General features: G+C 36.0%; 1 protein-coding gene across 1 annotated transcript; it reads right to left on the bottom strand.

Moving 5' to 3' along the window:
* Window positions 1-3484: 3484 nt before the first annotated feature.
* On the bottom strand, window positions 3485-5468 carry LOC149817428 (NAC domain-containing protein 100-like). The gene is made up of 4 exons (XM_089984966.1): window positions 4998-5468; window positions 4597-4877; window positions 4434-4492; window positions 3485-4013 (listed from the first exon to the last, which is right to left on the bottom strand). Exons 1-4 carry the CDS (start codon window positions 5188-5190, stop codon window positions 3803-3805), a joined length of 744 nt encoding a protein of 247 aa, XP_089841092.1. The 5' UTR covers window positions 5191-5468; the 3' UTR covers window positions 3485-3802.
* Window positions 5469-12334: the final 6866 nt, after the last annotated feature.

Raw genomic sequence — 12334 nt, 5'->3', positions numbered from 1 at the left:
TTTGAAAGATATGCCACAAACATGGGCGATGATGTGCATATGGCCATACATGAGACACTATAGCCATAATTGCATGATCATCATCTGTAAGTACAGCTCTATGGTGCTTCCAATTCATTGCCTGTGTAAATACTCTGAACAACCACTCAAAGGTTTCATTGGTCTAGTCATAAAAAAAAGTGTCACCTAATATGCAACTCCGTGAGTGATGGTTCACTCTGACAAACTGCGTAAATGGTCACTGTTTTGTATTAATCTTCATTGTCGTATCAAAAATAAGCACATCATTGAAGCATTCATAATCTATTATTGCCTTTGAATTTGCCCAAAATATATTCAGAGCATACCCATCTTCATCCAGTTGCATTGCACTAAAGGAACCAAGGTCATTGCTTGAATTCTTCTGTAGGTAATCAACCAAAGAACATATTCCTTCATTTTTCATGTTGTGTAATCTCTTCCTTCTCAAGTGGTTTCTTAGATCTATAGGTGTGAATGGTACATTCTCGCAACCACCATCTATGTGAGTGCAGAAATTGTATATCTTTCTTGGTGCAATGTCGATGCTATCAACTATTTCAGTAATTACAGCATGCGCTTCAGTTACTTTACGATGTGACCTTAACATAGGAGTCATAAATGAAGTGGCTAATTCATGGTTATGATCAGTGATTAAAGTATGAACTACATATTTCTCATTCAGAAGTCTTCTTAACACCATTCTCGCTGGACAGCCACATCTTGAATCTCACTTGCTCCTTGTGAGATTTTCACTTGACTTCTTCCAACCTTGCTTAGAACAAACATATGCCTTTCTCACCATGACACCCTATACATTTTTTGCCCAAGAATACCTTCTAACACTAAAACCAAGTTTTAAGGGATAATCATTATAAAATTTGTATGCAGCTTCCTCATTATTAAATTGTATTTTCTCTACGGGAACAAAGTCAAGTGTATTATCATATAAACTTGAGGTGCATGCACCTTTGTCAAGTGCACTGTCATGTTCGTCTACCTCATTATCAAATTGCATTTTGTCTGCTGGAATATTCAAGTCAAGAGTGAATCCAATGTTTGCACCCTTCTTATAATGTGCATCATTAGTGCACATATTCACTTTTTCTGGTGCATCTATAATACGGATGTTTGTTGCTCCATGACTTTCCAATGATTGAGATACATCATCTTCACTGCAACTAGTTGATATGCTCAACATTGTCATGAGCACAATATCAATTTGTGTTAACCAGCGCATATGTTTACTACGATTTATTCAGGATGCATATAACAACGACTACCGATTAGTTAAGCAAGTCAAAGAAACAATTAATGAATCACAGAATCAAAGCAACAACATAATATCTTACAAATCGATAATAACAAACAAAACCATGTCTCACAAATCGACACTAGAAAACTTATAATATCTTACAAATCAATATACGACAATTTAGCATAATATATTATATATCGATATATGACAATTCAGCATAATATTATATAAATCCAGCATAATATATTACAAATCGATATTAAAAAATAAAATAATATCTCACAAATTGACACTAGAAAACACATAATATCTTACAAATCGATATACGATAATTCAGCATAATATATTATAAATTGATATTAAAAAACAAAATAATATGTCACAAATCGACACTAGAAAACACATAATATCTTACAAATCGATATACGGCAATTCAGTATAATATATTACAAATCGATATTAAAAAACAAAATAACATCTTACAAATCGATACTAGAAAACACATAATATCTTATAAATCGATATACGACAATTCAGCATAATATATTACAAATCGATATTAAAAAACAAAACAATATCTCACAAATCGACACTAGAAAACACATAATATCGTACAAATTGATATACAACAATTCAACATAATATATTATAAATCGATATTAAAAAATAAAATAATATCTCACAAATCGATACTAGAAAATACATAATATCTTTCAAATCGATATACGGCAATTCAGCATAATATATTATAAATCAATATTAAAAAACAAAATAATATCTCACAAATCGACACTAGGAAACACATAATATCTTACAAGTCGTTATACGGTAATTCAGCATAATATATTACAAATCGATATTAACAAACAAAACAATATCTCACAAATTAATACTAGAAAACACATAATATCTTACAAATCGATATACGGCAATTCAGCATAATATATTACAAATCGATATTAAAAAATAAACCAATATCTCACAAATCGATACTAGAAAACACATAATATCTTACAAATCGATAAACAATTCAGCATAATATATTACAAATCGATATTAACAAACAAAGCATTCTTGTCAACAGATCCCTTGCTCACATCTGTAAGATACCAGATGGGGTAGAGGCCCTTGCTCGCATCTGTAACCAAGCATTTTTGTCGATAGATCACACCGCCTTACAAATATCTTCAAGTTTCTAACCGTCAAAATGCTAAAATCTACCTGCAATAACAAAACAACGCCTTAATGACACTCATGATGACATACGTTCTTCAATAATAGCATGATGACATGAAAATGTACTCACCACGCTTTAATGGCACTTGTTGGAATGTTTGTGCGTCATTGCTTTTTTTCATACCGCCTGACAAAAATGAAGAAGAAGAGAAGACTGTAAAAAGAGATGGTCGACAAATCCCCCTATGACGCCCACTAATGATCGAACAAGTCGTTCGATTTATAGTTATCTCCACGAGGTAGGAACGAACCCGAAAAAAGTTTTATATCTAACACAATGCAGGAATGAGAAGGCAACCATGTGTTGTAACACAAGCTAAAAACAATGGCGGAACATGCAAATATATATACGGGGAGCGGGAGGACATTTTCATCCAACACATATCTATCTTACGGGAGGACATTTCTATCAAAAGCATATCTACCTTTTTTATATGTTATTTTATTATAAAGTCATCGTAGGCAACATTGGCATATGAATTGTCATGGGTCCCAAGATATTCCTCCGTACACACCTACACACTGGAACACGCGAATTTGTGTTCCGGGGAGAACACACAACACCCTCTCTAGGAAGGGTTGGCATGCAATGTTCCCCTGGTTTTCTTCCTTCAGAATGGAATGAAACTCAAAATGGGAATTGCTTTCAAGACTGAAACAACCATAGCTTGATTTCAGATAAAAAATATTTTGATCGGGCAAAATTAGCAGGGATACAGATGGTGCATTGATGATTTATTTAAATAGAAAACGAAGCAAATTGCAAAAATGGCTATATACTCGAAACAATGCATGTAAATTCTAACTCCTTTCTATCATATATTTTAAATTAAGATGACTGATATATAAAGTACAAGCGTGAATACTTGATTATTGCTTGCAGGGCTAGCAAGCCAGAATTACTTGTTGGCCATTCATTAGTGTGGTTCTCACAAAAAAAAATCATTAAGGTTTTGATTTTGTTATTTACAAGTGAGAAAAAATATGTCATTGTTGTTCATAATAAATCGGGAGAGAGCCAACGAATATAAAAGATACACAAGGGTAATACTGTATGTGGTGTTTTACTTATCGTCTACGTATTTCTTCTGTTTCCTCTATTTTGTCAACATCTATTACAGAACTTTTTACAGGGAAAAAATCAAAACATAAGTCGTATGCTGTAATATATATATATATAGATAGATAGATATATATTACTTTTTTGCCTTTGGAAACCCCCACCTTCAGTAATCCCATAGGCATTCAAGATCCACCCGTCCACCTGCAGAAGACAGTGCTTCTGGATCATTAATTGTGTGATCTGCCGCCCAGCTCATTCCTGGAAACCACTGAAAAAATCTCTGTAGTGATATCTGCACTCAGGCCCGTTTCTTGTGATACAGAAACCATAGATTGGTTCGAAACATGCCCATATACGGCTTTCCGTCGTGAGGAACCCCCAAGCTGCTCCACTTTGCATTGTCTCCTCCAGTTGTGATGATTGGTATCCTCCAAGGTTCTAAAAATATCATGATCAGACGAGTTAGAGCCCGAATCTGGAAAGAATGCTCCTCCTGAACTATTCCTGTCTTTATGGTGCGAGTTGGTGAAATTCGCAGTCCCTTCCATGGTCGTGAAGAGTGGGGTTGGAAGGGACACCAGTGGGTAAAATAGAGGACTGGCCCATGTCGGGCTAGCATTCCAATGGTTGAGATGAAGGTAGCTATCAGAACCCTTCTCTTGTCCATCCATGCCTGCAGAGGGGGAGGACACATACAATGACGGATCAGAAGCTCGTAACGCTGATGTTGGTTTTAGATCATCAATCATGCAACTTGATCTGAGTCCGTTCACGGGGAAGTAGGGGCAGTCTAGCAATGGTGGCAATGAAGAGGAATCTAATTCATCATCGAAGGAATTCATTCTAAGCAGGTCAGACCTTGGATTCTTTTTAACTCCGCTGCTTTTCTGAAATATTCTACAGACAATCCATTCCTCCTGCTCAGTAATTATGAAGCATAGATACACATGTCAATAAAAACAGTAGAAAAATAACAAAAGAGAGAAGAGAAGCATCACATTTGAGAGAGAGAGAGAGGCACCTTTGTTGTTTTGGATAGACTGTAATAGGAGAGTTTTCCTTCTAACCGGTATTCATGCATGACCCAATTGGTCTTCTTCCCTTTAGGAGCTCTTCCCTTGTAAAAGACCAAAGTCTTCTTCATACCCACCAGTGTGTTTCTCTTTCCAAAGACCTCCTTATCCTTTCCTGTGGCCTTCCAATATCCTGCCTTTGTAGCTCTATTTGCTCGCACACCGGTTGGGTACTTTCTGTCTCTCATGAAGAAGAAATACCATTCCTTTTCTCCCATCTTGGCCTTCCCTGTACAAACGAAACCAACCTATTGTTATCATCCAATCCGAGATCGAATAATGAGATACAGGATCAAAAGAAATGAGACTAAACTTGACGAGAAAGGAGAAAAGAAGAACAGAAACTCACATGGAAGATCCCAAGGTTCACACTTGTTCAAATCCACATCTCCTATGGCTCTTGTACTGAAATTAGGATCCAAAACCTTTTTGGAAAGGTAATGGGACACGAGTTCTTCATCCGTAGGATGGAATCGGAACCCAGGGGGCAAGTCCACGCACTCCTCTCCTCCCGTAGCCAGAACCAATGATCCCTCTTCCATTTCAGGCCCTCTAGATGCAAACTAACTCCAAATAATAGCAGCGAACAAGCCAGCAAATTGCAGGTTGCAAGAACAAACCAGACAGATGCCTGTACTAATTAGAGTCCCGCTTGCAAGACGAAGTGAAAAGGAAATAGACGGACGAAGAATGAAAGAGACGAAGGAAAGGGCGTTTGATTTTTATTAACATGTATACGGGGTTACGCGAGGAACAAGGGTCTGGTCTCTTCTTCTTGCTTCCTCTTCTCGTGTCTCATTGAAGCCACCAAATACGAGATGCAATTAAGAAAGAAGCATTCAGGGAAGAAACCCACAATTTATATGCAAAACTTAACTTCAAGGGAAAGGTTGGGCGTGGGTTCCGTGCTCAACAAGGCACTTGCACTGGAATTCAACAGTTGCTTGTTTTTATAGTAAATATTATTCAAGAAAAGCTACTCGGTTTCTACTTTCTATATTATTGTTAATCTTTGTCAACTTTAGCCTTTTCCCTTTATGCGGCTTTCTATGTACCAATATTCATCTGATCTGATAACCGTTTTGACAAACAATGCCGCAAGATGGCACCTTCTTTGAGAGGGAAAGCAAGAGGCTCATCCTACCCATGTAGAGATCAATGCTTGCTAGGTTAGTGGATGTCTGCATAGCTTTAGAAGTTGCTGGTCCTTGTTTCTAAGTAGCAAGCTTTGACCATTGAAATAGCAGAGAACCGGCTCGACTCACTTCCCTTCGATGTGAACTCTTATATATGCTTTTGACTTCCCCAATTCAAATCCCCTGCTTCTTCCTTTTCCTTCCCTCCAGATAGGCATACGCTCACAGAAAGATGGAGAAGTTGGCTTGAATTAATTTCTTTTTCCTTTTTTTTTTTTTTTTGGGGGGGGGGGGGGGGGGGGGTCCATATGGTTGGCTGGATCTTTTCGTGGGTGAACCGCCTTGAATCGAGAGAGGGGTGGATGAGTCCATATCCACGACCGTTTCTAAGCAATATCACGTGGTACATGGTGCACATTAGGGGCCGGACCCAACCCTCATGCGTTACAGACGTTTTTGTTTCGCTTATGATGGGATGTGAAAAACGACGGGTGGGGCTATTTTTCCCGTGAAACAAACGGGGCATAAGAGAGTCCCGAAATCCAGCACATTCGGATATTTTCGTTCTCATCGGCCCAACCCTCTCTCAATTGGAATTTTGGAGGTTTGAGTCGTTTGACGTTGAGACAGGTAGCCGGCATCTAACCGTCCATTTTATATGTTCTTGGTCATATGCAGGCCGACTTGCAGGTGGTCTTGGGGTGAGTTTGAGCGTAGGCTGATGAGCCATCCATCTGGATTGCCCGTGCGTAGGGGAGAACTACAAATGTGGGCATTTCCAACACTTTTTTTGCCAAATCCAACCATGTGGATCTGTTTGACATGGTGAATTTGCTAGGAATCAACCATTGAATTTTAAAACATTAAAAAAATCATGTTTATGCATCAAAATCAGATGATTCAAGAGCAGGTTCTTATAAATCCAAGCATTATATCACAGCCTTACTGCTAGATTCAAGAGAAAAGAACAAAAAATACATGAAAATAGCAGTTCCCACATTACTTATATTTTCAGTTCTCATATTTTAGTTAGGCTCATTTCTCGTTATGCCTCGTAGTTTTGAAGTGTTTTATGATAGATCTAAACCGTTAGATGTGTTAAGCATGCCCTATTCAGTAGGAATTGACTCTTGGATCATGTTTTTTCGATGAAAAAACATGTTTTTACGGGTCGAAAACAATTGATACCTTCATAGCCATTGATTTTGGATAACCAGAAAAACCTGTATAGAGCTCAGATTCCAGTGATCCAAAAGCCGGTTTCCACTAAACAAAACCTATAGATCATATCTACGGTGTAAGATGTGAGAAAAAAAGGGCAAAAACAATGATTCTTGAGGGGGCACAATGGAGTAGGAGAAGGTGAGCAGAAGGCTTTTTTCGCATTTTTTACTACACCTAATACCATAAATGTGATCTATAGGTTTTGTTTAGTGGGAACAGGCTTTTGGATCACCAAAATCTTTGACCTGTATACAGGTTTTTCCGATGATCCAAAATCAATGGCTACGAAGGTACCAGTTTTTCCTCGCCCATAAAACATGTTTTTTCATCAAAAAATATGATTCAAGAGTCTATTCCCACTAAATCCAGGAAACTAAACACATCTAGTGGTCCAGATATGTCATAAAACACTTAAAACCTATAGGGCAGAATGGGGCCTAATATGTTCATTTCTTATATATATATATATATATATATATATATATATATATATATATATATATATATATATATATATATATATATATTGAAATTAGGCATAAAACCTATAGTTTTGAGGTGTTATGATAGATCTGAACCGCTAGATGTGTTTAGCATGATTGGTTTAGTGGGAATCGACTCTTGAAACATGTTTTTTCAAAGAAAAAAATATGATTTTAAGAGCCGGGAAAACTGGTGCCTTCATACCTATTGATTTTGGATCACAAGAAAAACCTGTATGCAGGTTAGATTCCGAAGATCCAAAAGCTGGTTCCCACTAAACAAAACCTATAGATCATATCTACGGTGTAAGAAGTGAGAAAAGAAAAATTAAAACTACAATTTTTTGAAGGGGCTTAACGAGACCTAACGAAAAAGGTGGCCTAAAGAATGCATCTCTCTCTCTCTCTCTCTCTCTCTCTCTCTCTCTCTCTCTCTCTCTCTCTCTCTCTCTATATATATATATATATATATATATATATATATATATATATATATATATATATATATATATATATACATGAGAGAGAGATAATATTTGGCCAGGTCACCGTGACATCCGAATGGTTTTTTATTATCCTTTATTATTTTTTTGTGTTGTTTTCATGAAACTAATCTTACTATTATCTACGTGCTTTAGTTAGTGGGAATCAACTTTTGAAGCATCTAATTATGACACACAAATACAATTTTATGAGGCTTGAAAAACCTGACTTACAATGTGTGATATTTTCTGGACTCATAAAATCATTGTGTTTTTTTTTTCAAAAAAATAATTCACAAACAAAGTTCCAAACATTTGACTATGCTGAACCCGTCTATGAGGTCCGATTGGGTTAACAGGACCAGTGAATAGATCAAAATTAATTAGTTAATCTGATGGTCCATGAATGCAAGATGCAGAATGAAGGACCAAATGACCAACAAGAAAGTCAATTGAAGATGTATGTTTGTTTGAGGAAGTTGCTTCTTTGTTACATGATAAAAGAGATAAAGAGTGTACAGCCAGTATATAACATGGTATTGTTAAAATACAACACAGAGAAGATAAAACTTTTGATGAAATTGTTAAACAAACTTGAAAAATATGCTATCAATGATACCACGGCTTACGGCATAGCAGCTTTCAAGCTTCCACATAAATCGAGCTGCCTTCTTCTCAAACTCAAAGGCAATAATGAAAAAGGTAAATAAGATGGGCAACTCAATGGACGCCTACCTCTTTCCTTCTCACGAATCAGCAGCAGCAGCTTGGGTCGCATGATGTTGTCAACCTTCTTCTCGTCCTCCGGCAACCTCTTCTTTTGCCAGTATAACATGTTGGATACGAAGGGGGCAGGTGTGGTCACTTGACCCTCGGCGAGCTGCTTGGGGTTGTCCAGCGGCACTTACAACTCCAATTGATAGTGGTTGTGATCTTGGGGAATTTGACGCCTTTTCCACTGCGTTCTCACAATTCTTAGCTTTGATCATGACTTTTGACCGTTCTTTCTCATGTTAATTTTGGAACTTCAGTATCTCCTCTATACACATATCAAGCTTTTGATTTGTGCATTGATCATCAAATCAAGCTTTTTGCTCCAGTTGTTCATGCTATCAACCAACTTGTTCTCAATATGATCAAGACATGCTTGAACGATCGTGATTACCGAGTCAACAGGTAAATTGATATCGGTTTGTAAACTGCCTGCTTCAAAGGAGGTTTTAACTCACGCTTATACATCGGTGAGTAATCCCTCCAATTTATAGAAGAGGGTTGCTAGGAGTTTACCTCACTCTGGATAACCGTTTACCCAAGCAACTGTTACGTTGTTTTACTTGGAGTTTATCCAAAATGAGGAGATCATTCTGGATAAGGCCCTGATCCAGGGTAGTTTCATTTGTTAAAGAAAGAGTGAGCCCTCCTCTCTGTTTAACGGATGAATGTTCTCCGTGAAACATGGCTATGATTATCAACATCTCTCACTTGGCCATGTGAAACAAAAACTAGATGCATGATTTGGCCTCTCACTATTGGAGTGTTTTTCTTGCATCAATATCCTGAAATGAGTTATATATTTGAGTTTTTCATCCAGACATATGTCTATATTAGACATATCTTAATCTCATACAGGGTACATGTTTTGAAAATATTTTCTCTAATATACCTTTTGTTAAAGGATCAACAATCATATCAGATGTAGGTAAGTAGTTGTCTTTGATTTCATTTCTTTCAATCATATCATGAATATAATGATATTTTACCATTATATGTTTACTTTTTGAATTATCAGGTCCATTCTTCATAAGAGAAATGGCAGCCTGATTATCACAATAAATTTGAACTGACCTATTAGTTATTTTATGCTTCAAATCATTAATGAAGTGGCTTATCCAAATGGCAAATGTGGCAGCTGCATTACATGCAATGTATCCAGCTTCTTGAGTATGTTGAGCTACGCAACCTTGTTTTTTACAAGACCAGGAAATCGCTCATCTTTTCGTGAGGAAAACATATCCAGAGGTGGATTTACTATCATCTCTATTGCCTGCAAAGTCAGCATCAGAATATCCAATTAATTTTAAAGAATCACCTTGAAAACATAATTTTAAGTTTATAGTCCCTTTTAAATATCAAAATATTTTTTTTACTACTTGCCAGTGTAGCCAACCTGGATTACTCTGGTAGCGACTAATGAGGCCAACAACAAAACTGATATTTGGCCTAGTGCAAAGCATAACATACATCAAGCTTCCGACAGCTTGAGCATAAGGGACATTTAGACTTTAATGTCCATCACCTGGACTATCATTTTTACTCAACTTAACACCTTTTACTACAGGTGTTCTAACTGGCTTACAATCACTCATTTTAAATTTTTGAAGTATATGATTTAAATATCTTTCTTAACTCAAGCTTAACAGTTTGAAGCTTCTATCTCGAGTGATTTTAATTTCAAGAACATAGGATGCTTCTCCCATGTCTTTCATTTTGAATTGTGAACTTAACCATAACTTGATTTTGGCAATCATATCATTATCGTTTTCAGTCATAAGAATGTCATCCACATATAGTGACAGAATAGCAAATTTACTCTCACTTTTTCAAACATAAACACAGTAGTCAAACTTATTTGCCACAAACCCTAATGACGTAATAGTCTTATAAAACTTTAAGTACCATTGACGTGATAATTTTTTTAGTCCATATAGGATTTTTTTTAACTTATATACTTTATCTTCTTTGTCTTTTATTATATAACCTTCAGATTGCTCAATAAAAATGGTTTCCTTAAGCTCATTGTTAAGAAAAGCAACTTTAAAACCATTTGACCTAGATCTAGGTTATAGTGAGCTATTATCGCAAGAATTATCATTATCAAGGCCAATTTTGCAACTGACGAATATATGTCAACATAAGCTAATCATTCTTTCTGAGAAAAACCCTTAGCAGCTAATCTTGCTTTAAATTTGTCAATGCTACCATCAGATTTGAATTTCTTCTTTAATATCCATTTACAACCAATGGATTTCCTTTCTTCAGGTAAATCAGCCAATTATCAAACCTGTTTTTTTCTTAATTGACTCAATTTTCTTGTCCATGGCTTTTATCCAGTCTGTTGACTTACGTGAGTTTATTACCTCACCAAATAACAGATTATCTTTCATGTCATCTATGTCTAAAGTATAACACAGTTCTTCCGATAGATAGACATAATAGTCATCTAAGTAAGACGGAGGAGCTCTAGACCTTTTGTTTCTAATCTGAGATTGTTGAGAAGAAGAAAGAGTAATTTCAGAAGGTCTGACGTTACTTATGGGTTCTTGTATGTCATCAGAATCATATTGTAGATCAAGAGGATCGTCTTCATTTATTTCTAGAATAACTTCTTCCATGTTTTAATCTTCCAAGAAGATAACATCTCTACTTTCGATTAAACCCTTATCTGGGTGATAGAATCTATAGCCTTTAGATCTTTTGGGATATCCAATAAAAATATACCTTATAGATCTGGTATTTAGTTTATCTCTTGATCACTCTATAACTTTTATATGAGCTACAGAACCCCATCTACGAAGGTGACTTAGACTAGGTTTTCTTCTTGTCCATGACTCATAAGAGGTTGTGACAATAGCTTTACATGGAACTCTATTTAGGACATATATTGTTGTATGTAAAGCTTCTCTCCAAAATACTTTAGGTAATAAAGCATTAGATAACATGCATATAACCATATCAAGAAGAGTTCTATTAAATCTTCCAGCCATACCATTTGTTGAGGTGTGCCCAGAGTAGTAGTTTGTGATCTGATTCCATTGAGTTTGCAATATTCAGCAAATTTATTTGAGGTATATTCTCCTTCCCGATCATACCGTAAAACTCTAATCTTCCTATTAAGTTGATCTTTGACTTCTTGACGATATTATTTAAATTTATCTAATGCTTCATATTTATAAGTTATAAGATAAACATAACTACATCTAGAAAATTCATCAATAAATGATATACAATATTGTATTCTTTTATGATCCAGAGTCTTGAAGGGATCACATATGTTTGTGTGTATGATTTCTAATCATTCGGATGCTCTAGTGACATTTTGTGGGAATGGTTTCCTTATCATTTTTTCATAAATACAAGGTTCACATCTATGAATTACTAAGTCTAAACATCGTGCTGATTTGTGTACACGTGCATAAAACCATAGTATATGTAAAATCCTGTTCTATGTAAAACCTTACCCGACCGGACCCGTTGTCCAGGTCTAAAACCCTAATCTATTTAACCTCTCTTTCTCTTTTGTGCGGCTGCACAACTTTTTCTTCTTCTTTTTCTTCTTCTTTTCCTTCTCCTTCTTCTACCTTG

The sequence above is a fragment of the Nuphar pumila genome, chromosome 13, assembly GCF_984573655.1.
Source record: "Nuphar pumila chromosome 13, dmNupPumi1.hap1.1, whole genome shotgun sequence".
NCBI lineage: Eukaryota > Viridiplantae > Streptophyta > Magnoliopsida > Nymphaeales > Nymphaeaceae > Nuphar > Nuphar pumila.
The sequence above is the reverse complement of the archived record's forward strand: the minus strand, read 5'-3'. Positions and strand labels throughout refer to the sequence as shown.